Below are 27265 nucleotides of genomic sequence, written 5' to 3' on the forward strand. Positions count from 1 at the left end.
CTCACCCCAGGTCCTGATATACTTTTGTCCACAGCTTGGGGTGTTAGTCTGACTTCCGATATACCCTGCTCTCTTTCCTGACGCGATGAAACCAGAATACTATACAGTTTAGCATCACAGCAAACAGGAATGGAGAATAGGGGAATACTTAATCCCGGTGATGATGTGGTGATAACTACAGAGCTAACTATATTGGTATGACCATTCTTCTGCCAAGTAAATTGAATGGATTAGGATGTTGATACTTTCTCAGTAAGCACTCAGAGCTAGAAAACAGCTGGAGGTCTCAGAAAGCATCAGATGGCCTGCAATCCTAATTTTGAGACTGAACCTAAACTGCAGGGCTTGTAACCAAATCACATGCCCTAGTTTTTAAACTTTTCTTATTCTTCTCCAACCTTGTGCTTTCTGCATATGCTATGTGTAATCAAGTCTGAACAGATTTACATCAATCCAAACAGGGTTTTCAAAATAAGTGAGATGTTTAAGTATGGTTCCACCAGTGCCATCCCACCATGAACCTGGATTGTGAGCAGAGTTTTGGCTACAGCACTGCAGTTTAACCAGTGTGCCATGAGGCTCCTTAAGGTAGCTTGTTCTGCTCCTGTCATTTTTAGTGGACCTTCTATGCAATATTATTTTTGAGATGGTGCAATTAGGACAATGAGGTACTATCTCAAATGCAGACACAAACAGACTTATATAAAAGACATAATGATACTGGCCTTTCTATTTCAGAATCTTTCCCTAATCAACCTCAGTTCAAAATCTGTCATATTCACCACACATTCTAGACAATCTCTCTTTGGACGGACTTTTATTATCATTATCGTTGTTGTTGTTCTTGTCGTTATTGTTTGTTCCAACAGCCAAGCAATTAAAATGCCTTCAGTCTAGCGTTTCACTGCAATCCATGTCTGAATCTTTAGAGAGTTCTCAAACAACTAAGGTATCAGCATTACTCCAACAGACCCTGCCTAATTATTGATCTTATATTCAACCCATTTGGAAACACCTGCCTTGATAGGAGGTCAAAATCTTTGGTCAGAGTATTCAATTTCATTATTAGCTTATTACCTGGAAGAAAGGGAATGATTCTCTGCTTAGGATCTTTCTGACCTCCTTCAATTGGGAATTTATCCAGAAGCTGCATCTGCAAAAGAAATATTTAGTGTGAACAATTTAGTCCATTACCCTTTCCCCTTCCTCCCTTCTCAGCATAAATACGGCCCCTTTTTTTGGATCACTCTCAACTGTAACAAATCAAGGAAGTTATAGGAGTAGCTGTGATCAAGAGCAGGAGAGTTTTACAAAAATACAGTGAAAGGAGGAAAGGTTCCTTAGAGGACAAGATGAATGATATCAGAGTTGGGATTGAACCAAAGTCTGGTGTTCTATAATTCCCAAATTAGTCATTTTATACTTTGCAGAATAAACAACTTGACCTTAAGCTATGTTCTGTGTTGTAGTCAAGCAAGGTCCACCTACCCTCTGACAGCCAGACCACCCACCTGATAAAAACTGCTGCTTCAGAACCACCAGGGAAGTTATTTCAATGAAGCATCAGATGTGGTTGTTGGCAGACCTCACATCTCTCCCACACATCACTATGCTTCAAGATGCATCTTGATGGACAGGCATCTATGGAACAGTGGACAGTCCAGGAGATCTGGAAACACTCTCTTGCTGGAATCCCTGGGACTTTGTCAGAACAAAACAGAGTTCCTTGCAAAATGGAAGGTTGTATCAACCTTTCTTAAAGACTCTCCCTTTTTTTGCTGACCACACAAATTTGTCTGCAAGCTTAACTCAGTGGGCGGTCACAGCAAATGGCATACATTACACATATACTACACGGAACACTTGGCAAAACATTTTTCATAATAGGACAAATAAATATTTAATCTATAAAAATATTGAACATGAGCAGGCAGAAAAAAAATATCTGAGTACAGTACATTTTTGAGTTTAAATGATACATTGTCCTGTTTTCAACCATTGCAATTAACTAAATACTGTGAAGATGAAGTTTCAGGGGGTGGGAGGGCACATATTTTCACCAACATTGCAGGAGTAAAGAACAGATTCTTCAGCTGTACAAGAAAGTGACAAGACCCCAACCCAGCTAGGAGATCTAGAAAATGAAATGGCTGTATAGATGATACAGGAAAGGGAGTTGCTATTAAGTTTTTATTATGGTAGATGAGGTTAGACTTCACCTAGACACCCCCTTCTCTTTTTGTCCTGTATCTTCTAGAAAGACTGTGAGATTCATTGTTTCACAAGCCAGTCTGCTTTTACCTCAATCAAGTTTTCTTCTTATGCAAGTCTAATTGTACTTCTAGAATGAAACAGAAATCTTTTAAAAATAATTCTATATGTGTCTTGTTCTGATATGGAACTAAGTCCCATTGGCCTTTAAGCACAACCCAAGTATTCTCAGCAGCCATAAACCACCAGCCTAACAACTAGTCTCCAGATTTCCCTGTTTCCTTTCTCTCTTTTTTTCATTTATATCTTATCTTGCTAAAGTGTAAGACTAAGGACAGGAATCGTCTTCTGTTTTTTAATTGACACATAAGCTACTCTGAGAGTCTTTCCAATTGCAGAATATGGTATAACTGTTGTACATTTGACCCAACTCCGGGAGGCAGTGGAAGACAGCAGGGCCTGGCATGCTCTGGTCCATGGGGTCACGAAAGTCAGACATGACTAAACGACTAAACAAACAATTGTATCTAAGAGTTTAAAAAATAGAATTTAGAAGACCGGAGTTTGAATCCTTGCTTGGCCATCAAAATTCATTGGGGGTATGGCAATGCTTACATATCTCATACATTTTGGAAGCCCTACTGGGATCCCCATAAGTTGGATGTGACTTTTAAAAGGAAGTTGAGAAACCATTTATCCTTCAACTCTCCAGCAATGCTACAGTTTCAAGAAAAGAAGATGATGAAATTGACAAGCACTGCAAAGATTAAGCTCCAGGAAAATTTTTAGCAAAGATATGGTGCTTGAAATAGTTTGAGAGCAGAAGAGTCCCTATTGACAGACAGCAGAGATTATACACCATTACCTCACATTGCACACTTCCAGAAGAGTTGCAACAAATATCAGTTTGATCATACAGAACTGCAAAATGACTGGAATGAAATTTCCCCAAATCACTTTAAGCCAAGCTTCTCTCACTTAAAATAAAATAAAAACTCTGAAATTGATGATGTTGGATTTTCATAATAATTAACTGAATATCTGAGAAGAAAACTGTTGCTTTAATGCTTCGTAGACAATTTGTTTCTCTGCTTATGGATGGAGATTTGTGTGTCTGCTTGTGTTTTTAAAGGGATGTTTTGTTTTCCTGTAGACAGAATTCAGGCTGTCTGGGGTCAGTCATGGTAAGATTACTTTTGTTCAAAGGAGAATGAAGCTATAGTTCAACTTCAGGTTTTGCTGTCACTACATTTTAAGCCAGGAAGACATGTGTCTCGTTTTACTCTTAAGAGTGACTGACTCAGTGTGGCCAGAGCTGAAACAGACACATTCCTATGGGCTATTCTTAGAGGTAGCTTGTCGGCTGATGTGGGCTTTTCTAACCACATCAAGATGGCTTAGTAGCATATAACTAAGCACTATTTATCCACAGGATGGATATTGGTGGAACAAATGCAGCAAATTACAGCTGTAGAGTCCCAAGATCTACCATCAGCAGAACTCTGGTGTGACATAAATTCAAGTGAACCAGGCTGACCGTAAATGTCAGCAATCTGGAGACTGACAGGAGTATCTAAGCCTTACGTGGTGGTGTGGAAAGCAATGCTAAAGTAAATGTGGTCTGTTTACCAGTATTTTGTGGAGGTAGAAAGTCAGCTAAAGGTTAATCTAGGCCAGTGGAGAAATATCAGATGGAACATTGGGTCATCATCATCCAATCCGAGTTAAAAATGAGCTCTTGCAAGGATACACAGGTAGCTACTGAGATTACACCTTGATATTTCCTTACTTTTTCCTTGCTCCTAATGGCTTAATTGTTTTTAATCATTAAATTTTAATGTAAAGAAATAGAAAACTGCATAAAGACTGGACGCATCAAAAAGTCCTACACTAATGGCTGAACTGTTGTACATCAGGAATGGCAAAAACATGAAGACCCTCTCCTTTCCCTCTCTAAAACAGCAGGTTAACTGGCTCACAGTTTTAAAAGGTAATTTTAAAGCATAGCTGTTTCAGTTAACTCTCAACACCTCCCCTGCTGTAACAATAGCATAGGACCCACCGGAAAATAACAAAGTAATGTACTCTCTTTCACATTTCCATGGAATATCTCCTCAGGCAAGCTAAATGTTAATGAAAAGAGGGAGCCAATGTTTGCTGGCATAGATCAAAGTACTAATCAATAATTTTCTTTCTCAAACAAGCACAGTGACAAGAGGTTTGAGTAGCTCAGTTTGAAGAATAGGATGGGAAGTATGAGTGTGGAATATCTGGGCTGCTGCTCCCATCATCCCCACCATTTTCTATGCTGGCCAGAAACTGCAGCTAGGGCTGTCCTCTTACCCACTTGGCAAAGTTTTATCTGGATTTTAGGCATGCCACCAGACACCTGTTTAGGTTACCCAGATTCCAAGCTTTCATTTAAAAACACATAAGTTTCTTGGCTTTATTGAACCAGAGATATAAAAGGAAAAACATCCTGTCACTGTTCTGGACAATTGTTTTGCAAGAAACAAGACTTTCGCTATGATTAGCCAGTGAGTAAAGCCATCTGCAATTTGAGAAAAGAGAATATCTCAGACGTGTAAACAAATTTCTGTTGGTAGCTCCGATGACACTGTCCAACCATCTCATCCTCTGTCATCCCCTTCTCCTCTTGCCTTCACACTTTCCCAACATCAGGGGCTTTTTCTCATCAGATGGCCAAAGTATTGGAGCCTCAGTTCCGTCCTTCCAGTGAGCACTCAGTTTTGATTTCCTTTAGAATGGATAGGTTTGTTCTCCTTGCAGTACAGGGGACTCTCAAGAGTCTCCTCCAGCAATTCAAAAGCATCAGTTCTTCAGCGGTCAGTCTTCTTTATGGTCCAGCTCTCACTTCCCTACATCGCTACTGGAAAAAACATAGCTTTGACTATGCAGACCTTTGTCAGCAAGGTAATGTCTCTGCTTTTTAAGATGCTGTCTAGGTTTGTCATTGTTTTCCTCCCAAGAAGCAGGCGTCTTTTAATTTCGTGGCTGCTGTCTCCATCTGCAGTGATCATGGGACCCAAGAAAGTAAAATCTGTCACTGCCTTCATATCATTCCCTTCTATTTGCCAAGAGGTGGTGGGGCCAGTGGCCATGATCTTAGTTTTTTTTTTATTTTTATTTTTTTATGTTGAGCTTCAGACCATTTTTGGCACTCTCCTCTTTCACCCTCATTAAGAGGTTCTTTAATTCCTCCTCACTTTCTGCCATCAGAGTGGTATCATCTGCATATCTGCCCCCATGCTCTACTATTATGCATTTTATGGTTTTTCTTGCTTTGGCAGGGAGTCAGACTCAATAACCATTGAGGTCTTTTCCAGTTCTATCATTCTAGGACTCTGTGGCTGAAATCCTGTTACTTAGCACAGTAAGTTGAACTACAATAGTCTCACTGAATCTGTCTCACAGGAAATTCCGTTAGCATTCTATGGTGAGGACGGCAGTGGTTTGTCATCAGGAAAAAACTGACAGGAAAAAAAAATCAGTAACTTCATGAGAACATCATCAGAAGCCCAAGAACACCAAGTAAGTTTTGTGACTAAGCAGGGATCCATGGGTCTCTCAAAACCATCGATCTAACTGGCTGTACCAGATCAACGGTTACTAAGGCAATGGTGCCAAAGCTAAAACATATTGGTAGAAAAGCAAAAAAGCAATTAACATGCTTAACTGAAAATACAGTAAGGTAGTCTAATTTGCACAATAATAAGAAAAGGGACATCAAATTGAGAGATCTGGAAGAGAGAATATGACAAGCCATGTTTCATTGCTCCTCAGTGAAAGCTGGAGAGCCCTGAAATAAGGACTGCATTCCAGGAAGCTTAGGTGAAGACACTGCATGAAAAAGACATGAAAAGGCAATATCCAGAAGGGCAGTCAAACTATAGAAAGGCCAAAAATTGACAAGACATTGTAATGCAAATAACAAGATTTTATGACAGTATATTGTATGTTCTCCTTCTCCCCTTTTTATCTCCTTCTAACCCTTGTACCCTTTACCCCATCCCTAGTCTGACACAAAAAGGCTTTTAAAAAAGCCATGAAAAGGCACATATTTTATGCATGAAAGATGGTAGGAAGGAGACAAATTAAAGGGAATTACAAGTGTATGAGGAGTTATTAGTCAGAACAGGCAAAGAGAGCCTCCAGTTTCAGAGGCAGCATGCCAATGAAAATCAGATACTTGGAAGGGGCAGTTATAGCTTTCTTGTGTTTCACCAATTGTTCCACCAATATCCTGCCTTCATGTTTCATGGAAGTAACTGGCTTGCCACTGTATGAAAAAGAAGAGTAAGCTAAGCAGACCTAGTCTTCTATACTAGAGGACATGAATAACACATCTTCTGTTCTCCCTGAAACTCATTTGTTGATCAGTGAGTTGGAGTGTGTTAATGGACAACTAGAAAGACTGGAAATGTAACTTTTTGGAGTACAGCTCTAGAATCACTTACGTGCAGCAATCCAAACATGTCACTTTTCTAAGCTCTTTTTACCTGTCCAGATAAGTTGAACAGCTTTTTCTCCCTGTTAAACAGAGAAATACTCCATCACTTGCTTTTCTTCCTATGGCTATGTCTGCAGCTGTCAGGAAAATTGGATCCGTGTCTTAACAGTCTCTAAAAAGATTATGGGAAGGTTACAAGTGTGGCTTTTCATTTGTTTGTTTGTTTGCCTTTACACATTGCATTTTATCTTTTTGTTGTTTTGTTTTCCTGATATGTTAAACCATGTGGGAATAGCAAAAGAGAAAAGTGATGTCTTAATTAAATTGAAAATAAATGTATAAAGGGACAGCATTACAAATCTTTTGCTATCACTATCCAGAGTTACTGATAGTCCTAAAAAAGCCCGTATTGAAATAATGTTGATAATGTGCAGTGACCTTAAATATCAATGTGCAATATTGAATTAAATAGGCAGATTGGATCACACCAGCAGATGCAGCCTTTATTTCCAGTCAAGCCAGGAAAAAAAGAGAAAGGAGTGTACACTGTTTAAAATCCACTTCTTTTCTGGTGTATAAAAGTGTGTTTTATAAAGTCAAGAAGTTGGTATAAAATTCGCTATTAATATCAGGTAAGTTGAATGTTCAATTTTTAAAAATCCACTCTCAAATGCTAAACACAGCTTGACAGTCAAGACTCTTATCTTCCATATCTTGCTTCACCATTTGAAAAAATGTTCAAATGGTTTTGGGTGGTTTGAGAAGGAATACACTGTTAAGATAGTTCAACATGAAATGGCTGATCTTCCACAGGGCTCATGCTGTAAAACCATCATTACAGCAGTCACTGTAAGTCACTTGGGTCATAAAAGCTCTTATAACGAGATCAGTGTCGTCTTACTTGGGCACTCCTATTTCTGCAACCTGAAAACCAAAGAGAACCACACACCTACAGCAGAAGAAACTGAATTACCTGCCAAACCTGCCCTTTTAACTTCAGGCAGAATTTGTCTAAGGGCAACATGGAAACACAAAAATATAAAAACTCATTTCGCCTGACAAAGACATTTGTGAAATCCCTCTACACGTGTTAAGCTATTAAAGCTTTACACTATTTTTTAAACCACAGTCTATTTAATTGGCACAGCTTTAACTCTTTTATATGTTAATACAACCAAAATAAACTACAACACATGAGCTGCATGTAAAATATTATTAGCTTTTTCTTGCAAACTATGTTCTGATTTAAAGTACAGTGGTGCCTCATAAGACAATTGCCTCGCGGGATGATTAATCCACAAGACGAATGGTTTTTGCAATCGCTGTTGAGCTTTGCAAGATGGTGTTTTCTATGGACGATTTTCGCAAGATGACGATTTTTCCCCCATTGGAATGCATTAAATAGATTTCAGTGCATTCCAATGGGGAACCGCGTTCCGCAAGACAATGTTTTCGCAAGACAGAGTTTTTCACAGAACGAATTAACATTGTCTTGCGAGGCACCACTATACACTAAAATCACATTCTGATTTAAAATGTATCTCAAACTATCAGAGAAAGAAATGACCTTCTAAAATAAGATGTAATCTGAATGGATGGGAAGACTTTCTTCTCTTGCATACTACATGGTGTGTGGTGGTGTTTACGAGCTGGAGCAGGTGGGAGTGGGCTAAACAGGACCTCTTTGCAAGGAGGTACATTATGTCACTTCGTGAGATCTTCAAGGAGGTCCATTACGCCATTTGGTGTGATCCTCATATCCAAATGGCATATGAACCTCAAGCAGCCCTATTTGGTCCACACCAGCCTGCTGTCTGTTTGCCAGTATCGTGAAGTGGCTCTCTTCACAATATGCGTATGGGCAAATACAAAGAGGAAGGCTTGCTTTGGTTTGTTTCTAGTGATCATATGCACTGAAAATGGGACAAAACAAAACAACCCTGCCTGCATTTAAAAAAGTAGAAGCCCCTGACAGGGGCCAGAGAGATACAGGTAGGAATGCTCTAGGGGCAAGTTGGTTCACTCCAGCAAAGGGGTTGTCTGACTGCTGTCTTAAGGAGTGAACCACCTCATCCCAATAGTGAACAAAATTCAAAATGACCTTGATAGGATGGAGCACTGGGCTGAAAGCAACAGAATGAAATTCAACAGGGATAAGTGCAAGATACTGCACCTGGGAAAATGAAATCAATTGCACATTTACAAGATGGGGGATACCTGGCTCAGCAAAACTATGAGCGATAAGGATCTTGGAATTGTCATAGATCACAAGCTAAATATGAGCCAACAGTGTGATGTGGCTACAAAAAAGGCAAATTGTATTTTAGTCTGCATTCATAGAAGTACAGTGGTGCCCCGCATAGTGACGATAATCCATTCTGGAAAAATCGTCGCTATCTAGATTCGTTTAATGCGTTCCTATGGACATCCCAGACAATGTAGTTGCTGACCTTGAGCCAGACATCCTGGAGAGTGAAGTCAAGTGGGCCTTAGAAAGCCTGGCTAACAACAAGGCCAGTGGAGGTGATGGCATTCCAGTTGAACTATTTAAAATCTTGAAAGATGATGCTGTTAAGGTGCTACATTCAATATGGCAGCAAGTTTGGAAAACCCAACAGTGGCCAGAGGATTGGAAAAGATCAGTCTACATCCCAATCCCAAAGAAAGGCAGTGCCAAAGAATGCTCCAACTACCGCACAATTGCACTCATTTCACACACTAGCAAGGTTATGCTCAAAATCCTCCAAGGTAGGCTTCAGCAGTATGTGGACCGAGAACTCCCAGAAGTACAAGCTGGATTCCGAAGAGGCAGAGGAACTCGAGACCAAATTGCTAACTTGTGCTGGATTATGGAGAAAGCCAGAGAGTTCCAGAAAAATATCTACTTCTGCTTCGTTGACTATGCAAAAGCCTTTGACTGTGTGGACCACAACAAACTATGGCAAGTTCTTAAAGAAATGGGAGTGCCTGACCACCTTATCTATCTACTGAGAAACCTATATGTGGGACAGGAAGCAACAGTTAGAACTGGATATGGAACAACTGATTGGTTCAAAATTGGGAAAGGAGTATGACAAGGCTGTATATTGTCCCCCGGCTTATTTAATTTATATGCAGAATACATCATGCGGAAGGCTGGACTGGAGGAATCCCAAGCCGGAATTAAGATTGCCGGAAGAAATATCAACAATCTCCGATATGCAGATGACACCACTCTGATGGCAGAAAGTGAGGAGGAATTAAAGAACCTTGTAATGAGGGTGAAAGAGGAGAGTGCAAAAAACGGTCTGAAACTCAACATCAAAAAAACAAAGATCATGGCCACTGGTCCCATCACCTCCTGGGAAATTGAAGGGGAAGATATGGAGGCAGTGACAGATTTTATTTTCCTGGGGTCCATGATCACTGCAGATGGAGACAGCAGCCACAAAATTAAAAGACGCCTGCTTCTTGGGAGGAAAGCAATGACAAATCTTGACAGCATCTTGAAAAGCAGAGACATCACCTTGCCAACAAAAGTCCGAATAGTCAAAGCTATGGTTTTTCCTGTCGTGATGTATGGAAGTGAGAGCTGGACCATAAAGAAAGCAGACTGCCGAAGAATTGATGCCTTTGAATTGTGGTGCTGGAGGAGGCTCTTGAGAATCCCCTGGACTGCAAAGAGAACAAACCTATCAATTCTAAAGGAAATCAACCCTGAGTGCTCACTGGAAGGACAGATCCTGAAGCTGAGGCTCCAGTACTTTGGCCATCTAATGAGAAGAAAAGACTCCCTGGAAAAGACCCTGATGTTGGGAAAGTGTGATGGCAAGAGGAGAAGGGGACGACAGAGGATGAGATGGCTGGACAGTGTCTGCGAAGCAACCAACATGAATTTGACACAACTCCGGGAGGCAGTAGAAGATAGGAGGGCCTGGCGTGCTCTGGTCCATGGGGTCACGAAGAGTCGGACACAACTAAACGACTAAACGACGACGATGGGCTTAAAACTCACCTTTAAGCGAAAATCTTCCATACGGCCGCCATTTTCGCTGCCCGGTATGCGAGGAATCGGCGCGAAAACACAGCGGGCGGGCATTTTTTTCCGGCGGCCATTTTGGAACAGCCAATTAGCTGTTTTTAAAACATCGCTATGCGAAAATCGGTAAGCGAAACAGCTTACCTATCATCGCAAAGCGATTTTTTACCGTTAAAAACATCGCAATGCGATCACTTTTGTGATCGCAAAAAATCTGTCGCTATGCGGATTCGTCATTAACCAAGGCGCTCGTTAAGTGAGGCACCACTGTATAGTTTCCAAATCCCCTGAGGTGCTAGTCCTTCTCTAGTCAGCACTGGTTAGGCCTCACTTTGAGTATTTTATCCAGTTCTGGGCACCACACTTCAAGAAGGATGCTAACAAATTGGAAGAAGTTCAGAGGAGGGTGACAAGGATGATCAAGGGGCTGGAAACCAAGCTTTATGAGGAAAGGCTGAAAGAACTGGACATGTTTAGCCTTGAGAAAAGAAGGTTGAGGGGGGTGATATGATAGCACTTTTCAAATATCTGAAAGGCTGTCATACAGAGGAGGGACAAGATCTGTTCTCGATCATCCCAGAGTGCAGGACACGCAACAATGGGCTCATGTTAAAGGAAGCCAGATTTGAATTGAATATCAGGAAAAACGTCCTGTTAGACCAGGACATTGGAACCAGTTACCTTGGGAGTTGGTGAATGTTCCAACACTGGAGACATTCAAGAAAAATTTGGATAATCACCTGGCAGATATCCTTTGATTGTATTGCTGCATTGAGCAGGAGGTTGGACTTGATGGCCTTGTAGGACCCTTCCATCTTCACTTTTCTATGATTAAGTGTTCTAGATTAAGGGCTTCATGTGTACTCTTTGTAGCAGAAGAAAAACTCCATCATGCCAAGGGAAGCTTTTCTCCCAATGCAAATACTGAGAAAGGGAGCCCAAATCAGAATAGCACTAAAGTAGGAGTATCTTGATCCTGACTAATTTCAAAACAAAAATTGTGCATAATTCAAACAATTTGTTTAATCAAATTTGTAATGGAATTAAATATAAAAACAATTGTGATTTTTTTTCTTTTTTGTATTGACATGTCATCTGTGTAGTTTGCACAGAAAAATCCTTAGCAGATGATAATGTTTAAGTGCAATAAAGCGCAGCCAGATCTTTTCTGACATACTAGAAAAATCCTTCTGGATTTTGAAACACTGGTAGGTTTGCAGGATCTCTGTTGCCATTACCGTATTTTCCCGTGTATAAAATAACATTTTTCCTTAAATAATTTGAGGAAAAAATGAGGGTCATTTTATACACAGAAGGCAGCTCTTTACCGCTGCCTTTTGCAAAGGCACAGAGCTTAGCAAAAAGGAAGGGGAGGCATTGATTTTTTTCCTTTTTGCTAAGCTCCATGTCTTCTCAAAAGGCAAGTGGTGTGGGGCTTTAGCAAAAAGGAAAGGGAGGTGTTGCTCCCTTCCTTTTTGCTAAGCTCCGTGCCTTATCAAAAGGCAAGGAAAAGTGGCAGTGAGCTTGACAACCGCTTTCCTTGCCTTTTGCCAAGGCACGGGGCTTATCAAAAAGAGAGCCCTTTGATCCCTGCTTTTTCTAATTTGGGGTTAGAAAAGGGGGGTTGTCTTATGCATTGAGTTGTCTTATAAACAGAAAAATATGATATGTCATACAGAACAGACACTATTTCTTTTGCTTTGCCTGATCTCCACTGACACCGCAACTGACATCAGAAACAGAACACAAGAGCTTTGAATACAATGACACATGAACTTAGTTATTGTGACTGAAATGGTATCCAGCAATGGCCACAGGGGGACTGGCTGGCTAAATTATAACTGAGAAAAACCTGCCAAAGAAAACCATCAATTGTGATGACAAGGTGGAACAAGAAGTATCCTGCTTCCCTATCTTTCCCTTTTTTACTCATGAAAACCTGGAGCTGTTTGGCCTCAATCCTCTTTATTCTTCTCAACATAAATCTTTCTCCTGATTTGGAGTGGGGATTCCTGGTGGGAGTTCAGATAAAGGTTCTTATCTCTCTAGTAGAGATGGGCAGCAGCAAGCATAACAGATCTGCCTTTGGGGAGTCTCTGGGGAAGTTTCATATATGCTATTGCCAGCAGAGTGAGAATTACACAGAGCAGAGGCCTCCAACGTCAGCAATCAGGATTTACTGCGGTTCGGTGCTCTCTTTTGCCTGGTTTTCAGAACTGATTTGGGAGATGTCTGCTCATTATAACCCTGAATTTAGACAATTAGATCATTCCCCCCTCTCTCTTTGTGTGTGTGTGTGTGTGAGAGAGAGAGAGAGAGGGAGGGAGGGAGAGAGAGAGAGATTTCTATCATAGGAGAGATCCTGTCTTTAGTCACAGAACATAAGCGCATTGGCTCTGGTGAGGGCTTAATCTTTAAGAGGGGTGATCTTATGATTTGCCCTAAGTCTTGCCAAGTTCCTTCCACTAGTTGGATAATTCTGGAAGGCACTCTTCCAACACGGGAAGGAGGTGGAATCTGGGAGCAGCATTTAGGGACATGAATCTCACAACTTCTTTTTGGACACAAAAGTAGGGGACACTTTCTCCTGGCAGTAAGATTTCTCTACCAAAGATTTTGTTTTTGAGAAATATCAAAGATTTGCTGTGGTCATTTTCTCTGGAAGAAATATCAAATTGCACAGGATTCTTACTATGCCTGAGCAGAATATCTATCCTGTGCAGTACAATGCAGGAATAGGTGATACTGTTATTTTGTTGTTACATGCTGTCAAATTGTTGCTGACATAGAGCAACCTTATGAATTAGCGTTCTCCAAAATGTCCTGGCTTCAGCCGCCCGGCTCGGCTCTTGTAAACTCAAGTGAGCAGGTTCCTTTAGGCAGCTAATCCATCTCATATTTTGTCTTCCTCTTTTCCTGTTGCCTTCCACCTTTCCCATCATTATTTTTCCCCCACAAAATCCTTTTCCACAAAATAGCTTTCATAGACCAAAGCCTGCTTCTTCAGTTATGCACCAGTGTCTTGTGAATGCAGAGAGCTGAATGCAGTCCAAACCATATGGATGTGCCAAGCTTGTTTCTTAGATGTAAGGAAGCTCAGGAAGCTGTTGATTGGATATCAGGGGTCTTCTATTGAAAATATAAGTTTCTGTTCTTTGCACTAATGATAAGACACAGCTACATATATGAAAAAGTGAGCTTTGATCCACGGAAGCTAGCAGATTCTATGAATCTTTTAAATGGTGTAATAAAGGCATTGCCTGCTCTTGCACTGTATTGTGCAAAGACCAAACAGTTCTCTTCAATTTTTCCAGATCTATGAACAAGGTTCCTTCTAAGGCACATGCCTGTGTGGGCATGTGCACCTCCACCCCCTCTGTGCAGGGCCCCTCCTCCTCTGCACACCCACAACTATTGTTTTCAACCCCTTTGGTTCAGGGGGGGTAGTGTTCTGTGCAAGAGGCAGAGCCCCACCCACTGGGACTGAAAATTAGAGGGAACGTTGGCTGTGAAGATACAAGGAATTGCCACCGCCAACACTGCCCCCATACCAACAACAAGACAGCATGAGCTCTTAATATCAGCCAAGCAGGACTGCAAACTGAAAGAAACAGTTGCTTCTAACCGTTAGGTAACAATAATATTACTGATTTAATTTGGACAGTTGGAATGAGATAGGGATAGAGAGAATTAGGGACAAGAAGATGTTGAGAGAGCTAGGGTTTAGGAATAGATAAAAAGGGGTTAAGAAAAGAATATTGAAAGAGTAAAACATATTGAACAAGCACGAATGAACACATAAGCATAACATAAGAAATACCAATGATTAAATACATGATCTAATATATGCACACCTAAAACAGTTATATATTTGATTCTCCTTATGATTTTGTTCATTAATAAAAGAATATTTGATCAAACCCCTGATTCCTACGTTATATGAGCAGCTCCTGTGTGTGGGAATTGTAGTGGTATTAGGAGAAATACCTGGTGGCAGCGAAAAGAAGAAAAAAAGGCGTGTTTACCTTTGTGGAGCCCAAAGAAATAAAGGGGCAACCAGGGGGATCGCCACAAGGACCTGCATCTAATTAAGATTCTCTGTCTTTCTTTCTTCAGCAGAAAACAATCCAGTGAAATTGGAACCTTGCAGCATAATCCTATGCATGTGTATTCAAAAGCAAAGTACCTCTGATTTAAATGGAGTTGACTCCCGCATGAGGGTGCACAGGGTTGCAAAAACACACTATTTTTTGATACGAGGTAGCTTAATTAATATATTGTTTTTGTGACACATTTATTGCTGTGCAAGTTGTATCATAGTTGGTTATTTAGTATAGTAACTGTCAATTATAATGTTTGAATTGTGACTGTGTTTGTTTGGTTTGGGGAGAACTGCCGCCTTAATCCTAGAAAGAAAGGCAGGTCTTGAAAAGAATGAGGAAACTGGACACAGCATGCCAGCTGACCTTCCATCAAAACAAATCCAGTTGTTAGGAAACCATGACACTGGGCGACAAAGGGTTGGGCTCAGTTATCCTGTTTTATTAGAGGGGAAGGGGCAAATTTAGCTTAGGAAACAAGATAAACAAGCACCATGACCTGTTCTCAGCCATCTGGAAGGGGACTGTTGTATAGTTGGCTTTCACAGCCATAGGAACATATGCCACTAGCAATTAAGGAATGATTTTTTCTGAAGGCTTCACATGCTTTTAAAAATCCCACAAACAAACTTGAAATTCTCATGCAGAAGTCAAGCACCATTCCCAATTAAATTTGTTCAAGAAATGATGTATGGCAAGTGTATCACACAAATAGTCACACACACATACCATGTTTTCCCTAAAATATGACCTAAGCTGAAAATAAGCCCTAGTGGGATTTTTCAGGATGCTCATAATATAAATCCTATTCCAAAAATAAGCCCTAGTTAAGTGAAACCCCGCCCTCCATCATTGTGCAGCAACCAGAAGATGACATGAATGTATTTGAATAACTGTAGATGGTTGTACATGACAAAAATAAAACATCCCCTGAAAATAAGCCCTAATGTATTTTTGGAGCAAAAATTAATATAAGACCCAGTCTTCTTTTCAGGGAAACAGGGTATATGCACATTGCTGCTCAAAGGAGGTTTCAGGCAACTCCTCCAATGTCAACAAAACTTAAACTTTCCCTGCTAAAACAATCCACCACCACCCCAAGAGACAAGAAAAGGTTTGTATGACATACAGTCCATAGACTAATTGTTGCCACACTCAATCTCTTTTCCTGGCCCGTTTTGGAGAATTTTGAATCCCCACTATTTTTTTATTCATCCCAGCATCTTTCTGGGTATATTAAAGCCCTGCAGAAGCTTAGCAGATTAGGAACAGGAAGTGGAAAAAGCATGATGTATGTATGGCTCCTACACACCGGATTCAGAGTGACATGGTAAAACTGACACCAGGCTCTCCCCTCCTAGCTTTCTGTAACCAGTTACCTAAGGCTTCTTCCTGCCTGAGGCAAAGAACAAGATAGTATGCATGTACTATGTACACATATACAATGCATACACATGTGTGCAACACACACAAACATACACACAATTCCCTATGTAAAAACAAGAGGGATTGTAGCATCACACAGTGGTGATGGAGGCAGTGTCTTCAATATGTTTCATTGAAGAAAGAAGGTGATCCTAAAGCTAAAGCCACCAGCTGTCTCTGCTTACATTGATGCAGAGCAGACTGAGGACCCTGAAGATCACGAATCTATCAGCAAGTGCCCATTCTTTTTGGAAACTCCAGAATAACTCTTCTCCAATAGTCACAATCTGAACACTTAGTTGTTATAATCTACAAATAAAAATGCAAAACACTCCTTGTTACGAGGGTGTGTGTGTGTCTTGGTCTGATCTCTGAGTGTTCTTTGTGAATTTTGTTGCATGCATATACGATGTATATATGTTCAACGACAATAAACTGAAACTGAAATTGAAAATTAGGGCATCCTAATCTCTGGAAAAAGAAGTCAGTACTTCATATACAAACAAAAATTCTGGAGACACATTCTCTATGGAATTACAGAATTTGATGAAAGTAAATAAAAAAAACCCCACCACAACCACTGTCAAGCTTCGCAAGCCTTCTTTTTGACAGGTGCCCAGATATGTGTGTTTGTTTCTACGCTTCCTAGTTTTTGATAAAAACAGAATGGCAAACTGAAGATAGCAAATAGAGAGAGGCATTCTTTGAAATTTCATCTTGGCTTGGAGCCTCAGAGATTAGTATTGGATTATGGAAACAGAACATGAAACAAAACAGCAAAGAGAGGGGGGGAGAGAAAGAGAGAGGGAAAAGGATCTGAGAAGAGCTAGCTCTTCCTAGCTTTTTATCTGGAATTCAATAGTACCTCTGGGAAATCAAGACTAGCAGGGAATAAGAAGCCTAATCAGTGTGGGGGATGGGCACTGGCTATTAAATACACACAACATGACAGACAAACTAGGGAACTGGAGATGAGAGATACTGTTTTTCCATTCCATATTGGTTGGGGGTGGCAGGGAAGCATTTGGCTTTGCAGATTTAATTTCAACTGGATTTGGGGTGGGGTTTTTAATACCACCTCATAATACACTCCCTTCAGCTGAGGGAAAAATAATCTGATCTCTTCCTGAGTTGCTAAGGATAAGTACATACCTTACAGCTACCATGTGGAAACCACGTTAAATGAGTCAATGCAACAGCTCTTATCTCATGGTGAGTCATTTATGAGTAGTGGCTCACCATCATAATAACTAGACAAGCTTCCGGACATACCTATTTGTTCAGAAAAGTGCAATAGCACTGACAGTCATCCATGCTGCAAGTCACTGCAAATGGTTCACAGTGTGGTTACAGCAATTTATTCAACTTTCAAATGTTGACTTTCAGATGTAAACTAGCTCTGGATGAACTGAAAGCTAACCCTAAATGAACTGAACTCTCTCTCTCTCTTTCTCACTGACTAACTCTCTCTCTCTCTCTCTCTCTCTCTCTCTCTCACACACACACACACACACACACACACACACACACACACACACACACACACACACATCATTCTTCCAGTTTGTAGATTAGAGTGCTAACCACTGGTTGCAGCGAAGTCTCAACTCGCAAGCTTTAGCAAACACTTATCTCCAAACAGAATTTGAAGCCAATTTCATACCATTACACCTGATTCGGCTTGGAAGGGAAATGCCACAGTTTGCCAATTTAAATATCACAACAAACTACTGGTGGTTCATTCAGTCCATCCTCGTTCACAGAGAGTTTGGCCTCAGAAGTGCCTCCTTCTGATTCCTCAGGGGTAAAATGCAGCTCTACCAGCTTCTCACAACCTTGCTGCACATGAATCTCCACCCTGTTCTCCTAGAGCAGTGGTGGCAAACCTTTTTGGGCTTGTGTGCCCAAACTGGGGGAAAAAAACAAAAAATAGTGGGAGGACCCAGAACCGGAAGTGGTGACAGCAGGGGGAATCCCAGCCTGGAGGTGCCTCAAGGCCCCTCCGCTGCCAGCACCAGTTGCTCCGGATCTGCCTGCCAAAGCACCAGCACCGGCTCCAGCTGCCTCCTGAGGTTTGGCTGCATGGGGGGCCTGGGGGAGTAGCGATGTGGCGACCTATGGCTCTCATGCCAGCAGAAAGGGCTCCATGTGCCATAGGTTTGCCATCACTGTCCTAGAGCTTCAGAATGCTCCCTGCAGCTCTGGGGAAGAAGACACCGACTTGTCAGACGAAAAAGTAAAAGTTTCTTTTGCTGACAGAGCTACGTGCATCAACCCCACAGGAAGCTACTCCGAGGAAACGCCTCATTTTTAATTCTAGTGTAGTGAATGTACTTCAACAGGGTTCAAAATCTTCCTCCAGAGGCTGTCCTTTTGCGTCCTTTATTGTTCTATCATACCAGTCAAGCAGAACAAGAGAGTCAAACAGAAAGCCTGCCTGCCCACACCATGAGGTTGAAGTGTACATCTCAAGTTTCAGGGGGACAGGCAGTTGCTACTTCACTTCTCATGGTGTTGATTAAATTGTCCCTCCACAAACTCACCAGACAGAGGGGAAATGGCAGATCCTTGTTTGGCAAGTTTGGGAAGGACAGTCCAATCAACATCACTATGAGCAGAACTTTAAACCTAGGTACCTGACTTATGTTTGCAGACCCCATTTGAAACTCACTTTTAATAAAGAAATGTGGCATAGACATCTAGCCATGACTTTTGGAGCTTTTATGTTTTTTTCTACATTATCTACAGCCCAGTAGTACTGAGCCTGATGATGGGTTGAAAACAAGCTTCTGTTTGTGATTTTTTAGTGATCTAATAAAAGTATCACCACCTTTGCCTTCTGATTTAGTACTATTGATAACACCGTGGCCAGTTTTATAACCGTCTTTGCCAGCTAAACTTCATTCTTAAATCTGCAGGCTTTCTAATATCTGCATCACAATTGTAGCAATGTAACACATTGAGAAGCATCCTTTTCCTCTCCCAAACATGTGACATGCCCTCTTTCAACAGAACGTTTTTTTTTTTTAAAGTAAGTTTTATTGTGCGGTCATAGACCCGTTGATACAAAGATAATATAGACTCTTGCTATAGCATTTTGCGAGTTCTTATAGCTGAAAACAAAAATTTAGCCACTAGCGGGGTAATTATTTGATTCTCTCCAGACAACAGAAATTTCAAATAGCTTGTGGGAGGTAGACCGGTACATTTAGTCATGAATGAACCAAGATATCAAATATGTTCGATCCTATATAAGCTACATTCTAAAATGATGTGTGCCAAGGTCCCAATAATTTCTTTCCCACAGGGACAAATCCTTTCACCATATGGGGTGTTATTAAAACGCCCTTTTGAAAGGGCTGAGGGAAAGCAATTAAACCTAGCCGTTGAAAAGGCAAAGCTATATCTTGGTGCTGTAATTTGGTATAAGTAGTTAGCTGGCTCGGGGAAGTTAAAATGTAGACCAAAACACAGTGGTGAACAATTCCTATCTGCACAAGCTAGAGAGTATTGAAGGTCTATATCTTTGATACGTTGAATAAGTATTGGTTTAGTGCTACCTTGAGGCTGTCTCAGTAGGAGATCCATAGAGAAGCCTAAGAGATGTAGTTTTTCTGTAAATCCCTTATACCATGAGCAGCAAATAATATAGGTAGACCACCTTTAACCAATAACGAAACACATGTAGCCACACTTGACATTCTACTGAGGGCATACCAGCTTCAAGCCGCAGACTGGCTAACGAGGTGCATCTTGGCATGCATGGCAAATAAGGATCGCAATGTATTTGATAAAATACTTTCAATGGAAGGGTTAAAACCTCATAATCCAAACAGCGATACCATACAACAACTGCACAATGATTTTATGCTTGACTATCTCTAGGACCGCAGGTATCAACTCCCCACCCTGAACATAGTGAAATTGTCAAAGTAGTTTACTTGTGTTATAGGCCACCTGTACTGTTGTTTGTCTGTGGTAGGCCCAGGAGAGGGAGTGTGAGAAGGTAGTTCCCAGATATTTGAACTTGTTTACCTGTTCTATCCATTGGTCCTCAATAACCCAATCTTTGGTTTTACTGTGTCTATAGAAGAGCATTATTCTGGTTTTGTCAAAATTGATTGTTAGTAAATTTTTCCTGCAATCGCTCAAAAAGGCACACATGATTCGTTTAAGGCCAGTTTCCGAGAGGAAACAAGGAAGAGTATGCAATGTAGCATTGCACTGAACTACAACTTAGTATTAATGGATGTACAGCTTCCTTTATCAAGTATGCAACAAATGGAAACTCAGCACAAGAACTATATTCAATATATCTGAGGCCCAATGTGCCTTTCCCTTCAAGCCGTCATCTGTGCTAATTAAAGAAAACAGCAGCTGTTCTGAAAAGTAAAACTAGTTTAGCAGTCCTAGATCAAATGGAATGATTAACACACCCAGAGTGCCTTTTTGGAGTGCTCTGGCTTTCCTGAGAGCTTACTCAAAACAGAAAAGGCAGATGAGGTTGGAAGTGGTGAGTATTTAAAAAATGTTTTGGCTGCAGCCTTGATTGGAGAGGTGACACCAGGAATAAAAATCTCTCCCAGTGGGGTGTCTAGAGGCAGCATTTGGAGAGGTGAAATCCTCGGCTTACTCTTAATTTCTGCTCTAAAATGCCACTGTTTTTTATTCATAGTACTGTGCTAATTACTACCACACAGCCACACAGAATCTTTTCTTACCGGGAAAGATGGCTGTGTGGTACAATACTGCTGTGCCCCCCAGCTGAGGTCTCCAGAGCTACAAGGCAAATAAATAAGGCAGATGGAGTTCTTCAGAAGTCCAGCTTCTTTGGATGAACACCAGCACTCTATCCTTAACATGTCATCAAGTTGCTTAAGTGAGTTCCAAAAACTTCTGTCAGGTCTTCCAGACTCAAGGCTGTGTCTTCCTTTGCTGTGTCAATACATCTCATATTTGGTGTTCCTTTTTGTTTACTGCTTCAGTTTTTCTTAGCGTTATTGCCTTTTCCAGTAGGAAAAGGCAGAACTGAACTGCTTGAAAACAAATGACCCACAGGAGAAGGGAGGAGAATTGGAACACCACTTTTATGCCTGGGGATGCTGGGGGTTGTTGTTGAAAACTCTGAAAACTTTTCCAAGCTTTGGGCCAGCGTTTGTTTACATCAAGTAAATAAAACCTGCCCATCCCTGCCTTAGAGGAAGGCTGAGTTAAAATATAACAACATTTAACATATGAAACTGTTTGGCACAATCAAGCTAAAAAGGCACTTTTTAAACATAGTTAAGCTAAAACTTCACTTGCTTCTTTTCCACATGCAAGCTGTTAATTTAAGAGTTTTCTTCCCAGAATCAGTCTTAAAAGTACTAATTCATTTATATTTGAATACAAAAGAAAGGAAACAATAAGAGGGGGAAATAATACTTTTCTCGGTAAGTGCCATCTGCCACTCCTCTCCCTGGACTGGCAGAAAGGAGATATAAACTTGGTCTGAGGATATTTTAACCCTAATTTGCAATGCTTTTTTTTTCTTGCAATAACTGATCCAGTGTTTGGCTCAGAGGGCATGAGGGGGGGGGGGGGAAACCCCAATAGATTAAGTTGCTATAGGAATAAAGTCATTTCTCAAAAAGCAAATCTGCAGGATAGTGAATCCAAAAAGCCATAATACCAACAATACATATTTAGGCAAAAAGAACATACAAAGAAGCTATAGACTCCACTAAACTGGTCAACGGCTGGGAATGATGATATGAGCAAGAATCTGTGAGGGGGACTCGGAATTACAGCCCTGGGTTAGCAAAGGCTGGGAACCAGTGGTTTAGGGCAGTCTAAGCCCAGCATGGAAGCTCCCCAACTCCTTCTGAAGTGTACAACAACATCCTGGTTTCTTTGCTACTTGTGGCATCTCTGGCTCAGACCCATGTCACTTATTTGAGCTGCCTCTGTTCTCTATTGCAAGCTACTAGCAACAAAGCAGGTGTTTTGTTTCTATGAGGTAACTGAGCTTTATTAACTAAGCATGCTCTGGCACATCTCCCAACTCCCACTCACACATTGCTGCTGGTTCCTCTGCTGTGGTTGTTTCTAAAGCTTTAGTCCTTTTCCAGAGTTAGGCTTGTGTCATACTGCCTCATGGCCTTTCCTGTTAATTTTTAGCCAAATATTTGTACTGCTCAAGCTTGCCCAGAACTGGGAGAGGCCTCCAACTCTCTTCCAGTTACGTTTAACAGGATAACTGTACCAATAGGAAAATATGCCAATCTTTATTAATTATTTCACCAACTACATTATAGTGTGGTATAGTGGTTTACAAAATGTTGCTTGACTGGTGGCTCCGACTTCATGTTCCTGCTCAGAATTATATCTCATTGAGTTGTATGGTTACTGGTGCTTAGTAAGACACTTTGGACTAACAAGTAATTCCTCTTATTTTCATTTATTGACATATATATCTCACTGTCCACCGCTGTATTTTTCCTATCATATTTTTCCTGATTTGGCCTTCCTGGTTGTTCACCTTTTTTCTTTCCTTCAGCACACCACTAGGATTCTAACTGGCCTTATCTTCCTGGCCTGCTTTTCATAAAGAGCTTGTATGATGGTTGTTGTGGGTTTTTCAGGCTCTTTGGCCGTGTTCTGAAGGTTGTTCTTCCTGACGTTTCACCAGTCTTTGTGGCCAGCATCTTCAGAGGACAGGAGTAGAACTCTGTGCTCTGGTCAGTGCTACTCCTGTCCTCTGAAGATACTGGCCACAGAGACTGTCAAAATGTCAGGAAGAACAACCTTCAGAACACGGCCAAAGAGCCCGAAAAAACCCCAACAACCATTAGAACCTGGCCATGAAAATCTTTGCGAAAACTTGTATCATACTTGTATCAAGCAGGACTAGGAAAACGAATTCATTTTGACTGCAACTCCCAGAATCCCTCAGCCATCATGACCTTTAGCCATGCTGGCTGACAGGTTTTAGAAACTGTATTGCAAAAAGTCACTTGGATTTGAACATAATTTCTTTTTGTGGATCACCCCATCATTTTTGCCCATTATTATTGTTCTTTAATCAGCTTAGAGTCCAAAAGGAGGCTGAATTTCAAAGAGCATTACTTCAAAGGAACCTGTCTTCCTGATGACAGATTCCTTGAGGGAGATCTCAAGTGCAGAAGCCTCAAATGCGTCTTTATCATTGAAAGGCTGTGTGGTATTGCTGAGCCCTATTGGGAACACCTATCTGCCCTCTTCTTGTATCTTCCTATCTCTTCCTAACACCCATACTGTATTGTTTTCCAATGAAACTGAGTTTGGAGGATTTTTTAAAGGTAAAATGCCCATGTTAAACCAGTTTCAACTTAACATTCTGACATATCTGTTTTACCACAGAACTAGTACAATTATTTGTTGTCACCTTTGTTGAGCCCTGCACCACCTGAAAGGCTTACAACTCACTATGGCATATGCTGGTCCATTTCATCAGATGCTTGAAGTGCTACCCTAAGTTGGAACTGTATATATACATGTTTTCCTGTACAACAGCCTAACAACAATCTTGCAGATAAAACAGCAGGATGGGAAGAAGGTAATTCCTTTCCCTCCTGCAGCCCATAAATACTTTCCAAATCAGCTCTGGAGGGTTAGGGGACCCTTCAGAGCAGATTTAAGGGGAAGTAAGAGTGGCTGCAGAAGGAAAAAGAGAGAAAAATGTATATGGTACAATCAGACTTTAACTTACACAGTATTGGACATTACTGGTATTTCCATTATCACTACTTCAAAATTGCTAGCAACGTTACATCTGTACCTAGAGACATGGCAGAGTCCGTCATTGACACGTGCCTTAGATCCTTCTAAATCCAGTGCCCCAAACAATGCTGGAAATCTGGGTCTAGACATCATTTAAACAGGCCACTGTGGAAAATTAAACTGGTGGCTAGAAACGCATCAGCACACATCTCCAGTCATCGCCAAATCTATAAAATAGGACCCCTTTCTTGATGGAATGGGGGCTCATTAGAGGGCAATTTATTTGAGGTGCCCTTAAGGTTGGCCATGTTACAAAAGCCTTTTTTGTAACATTGTCCATGCCTAGGTGAATCCAATTTCCTTCTTGCTATGAGTGTGAATTAGCACACTTATATGACTTTGCATACTGTTTTATAAAATCAACAGCGTTGTGTTGATATAGAGTAGTGGCAGGCAGACATAACCTTTCCTTGGTGCATTTCAAAGATAGCATAGCAGCATGTTCAAGCCCATGCAAAACCTTGTAGTTGCTTACATGGGAGCAAGCTGCATTGAATTTAATACAGTTCACCTCTGAGGAGGCATCTATTAGATTGTGCTGTAAAAGGACACATATTTGTGCAGGGCAGCTTTCTCAGGCAGAACCGTGGTATTCAATTCTGACTTAGCAACAAAGGAATATATCAGCTTTTTTTCATTTGGTGCCCTCTGGATGTTTAGACTGTAACCCTCTATCAAGACCATGCAGCATGTCCAATGGTAAGAGATAAAGCAGTGTACTCCAAAACCAGGTTGGAGGAAGATTGGAACAGATGATCAAGGACAAAGGCAGCAGAGATACCAGGGACTTAAAAAGAACATATCTGAGTCACTTCAAAACAGACATACCCTCCTGAAGTTTGCACTGGTCAGATATGTTAGCCTTCATCGTTACAGACAATAAATAAATCATCCATCTGTTTATAGTCTTCAGGGGACTAAAGCAGAAAGCTCTACAGAACTGAAATACTTCAGGAATACTGAGTGAGAGCAATTTGTCCTAAGATGCAAAGTCAAATAAAGAGTAGTACAGATTTTCCCTAGCTAGAGGAGGAAAATATGCTTGTCTGTCTCAGCAGGTGAATGACAAGAATGGATTACAGTTAGTGCTTGGGCTCGATTGAACTCACCTTTGCCCTTTGGAGTAATCTTTTTCCCTTTGACATTTTTCGTTATTCCACCCAGACCAGATGGAGGAAGTCTTTACAGGCTTTTCCTGTAGTTGAAGATGCCTCTGTGTCTTAGATACAGAGTTCTAAGATGTTTCTCTTTGTCTTGTTCTTTTTCATATACACAACAAAATCTATCTTCTCATTGTTTATCCTCTATCTTTCTTCATGCGCTGAAGGAAAAACCAAATACAGTAGCTGTGCAGGTCACACTGGTTTTCCTAACACACCCTCATCAGCAATGAAAACAGGAACTGGGTGTCAGCCTCATCCACAAATCTACAGGCACTAAGAGGAGGAGGGACCAGAAAGGTACCACAGCTCATATTTGAAGAGTTTGATTTAAGCAGTCCAGAAGCCAAGAGAAAAATACAGATGAAACTTTTTAAAAGGAAAAGGGGAATTCTTCAGTAGCAAGGAACCTATCCATTATCTCTATGCAGTGTATGATGGACCCTGAACACAATGGCTGAAAAAAAGAGAGAACTATTTAAGGAAAATGTAACTAGTTCTTGTTGCAAGATCAGTTAGAGAAGAAAGCACACTAACTTGCAAAAGCTGAATCTAACTAGGCCTTGAAAACACTCAAGGTTTAGTTCCCTGACTTCAAGGATGAAAAAGATGAGTAATTCATTTAGCCTGGTTTTCTCACATCAGATAAACAGACAAGCAGGAATTGTTCTTATTTACACCACTATAAATCTACATTGTCTTGACTCAAAATATTCATATCCAAACAGACTCCTTCTCCCTTTGGGATATGTCCCAACAAGTGACAACTCCATTTGTGTTGATCTTGAATGGAGTCATCACAAGTCAGTGCTTTGCATTCTACATGGTGTGAGGGTTTAACTTTAGCCTCAGGCTGATTAGACACAAACAAAGGCTGCTCATCTTTTGCAAATTCAGAACTGGGATTTATTTGAACATTAAACAACAAATTGTCAACATTAAACTTGTTTGTAGCTTTGTCTCTTGCCGCCAACCGGTCAAACAAGGGTGTCCATAAATCTTGAAGAATAGGATTCATACCAGGGACCTTTAACAAAGGGGTTAGTGTCCTCATGGTCCCGATTGTCAACACCAGTATCTATCAGGGGAAGGGTCTCCTCGTCTCTTCCCTCCAAGTCAAAGGGGTTGGCTCCCTCCATGTAGGTGTCCCAGGGTCCAGTAAATACCTCCTCCGACGAGCCTCCTCCAGACGCCATGCCCGTCTCTCTCGCTGTTCCCTCTCAACTGCTTCCTTCTCCTCTCTTCAGCTTGCTTAGTTGTTATCTATTTTAACATTATATTGGTTGTTCTCTTCTCCTCTGTTAAAGGGTTACTCACGGCTCCGTGCCAATATGGCTCCTGCCTCCGATCCGTGCTGGGTGATTTCTTCAGAGGGAAGAAGTCCGGGTTTGCATCCCATTCTTCTCCTTCTGCTGTTCACCAACTGCTTCAGAGAGAATTCTCCTAGACTCTCCTTGGATTCCCATTTCAAAAAGGGGATCCCGGACCAGACGGTTCCAGTTTTTCCAGAAAGCTCTTCTCTGGAGCTACTGGCAGCACCGCAACAAAGCCCCGCCTCAACTGCTTCCTTCTCCTCTCTTAAATGCCTCCACCACTCTCTAGCCTCCGATTCTCCCCAATAAAAGGGTCTTTCGGGTAGACCTCGTCTCCTTCTGTAATCTGCCTCCTCCCAAGGCATTCTTACTTTCTCACATTTCCCAGTCCAGGGATCTTCAATCCATATTAACTCCCAACCCCTGGGTATGGCGTCTCGTTCCCTTTTTATATCCCCATTTTTCGCCTCCACAAACAGCCTTCCTCTCTCCTCGGTTCCCGCCTTTTCCAACCCTGTTTGGGTTGCCACTGAGAGTCTCCTCATACCCTGCTCTAGATCCTGGGTGTCTGCTCCCTGATGCATTGTCACGATGTGGAGAGTTGTAGTCTCTGTCTGGGTCTCCTGCTCCTTCCTAAGGGAGGACGACACTCCAGTGAGAGCTTCAATCACCTCGCCTCTGGTCTCACACATGGTTGCCTGATATTGTGCTTTGAGGAGAATATAATTTGTTTGTCATGTTCCCTATGATGTTTGAAGCATCACAAA

At 41.2% G+C, this 27265-nt stretch overlaps 1 protein-coding gene across 5 annotated transcripts in view; it reads right to left on the minus strand.

Moving 5' to 3' along the window:
• Positions 1-27265, minus strand: part of SH3PXD2A (SH3 and PX domains 2A) — a 338938-nt gene that overhangs the window by 239614 nt on the left and 72059 nt on the right. For all 5 annotated transcript variants that reach the window (XM_020788969.3, XM_078389476.1, XM_020788973.3 and 2 more), the window contains exon 3: positions 1078-1153. In XM_020788969.3, coding sequence (XP_020644628.3) covers positions 1078-1153 — 76 coding nt within the window. The remainder of the gene's footprint in view (positions 1-1077; positions 1154-27265) is intronic.

The sequence above is a fragment of the Pogona vitticeps genome, chromosome 3 (genome assembly GCF_051106095.1).
Source record: "Pogona vitticeps strain Pit_001003342236 chromosome 3, PviZW2.1, whole genome shotgun sequence".
Lineage (NCBI taxonomy): Eukaryota > Metazoa > Chordata > Lepidosauria > Squamata > Agamidae > Pogona > Pogona vitticeps.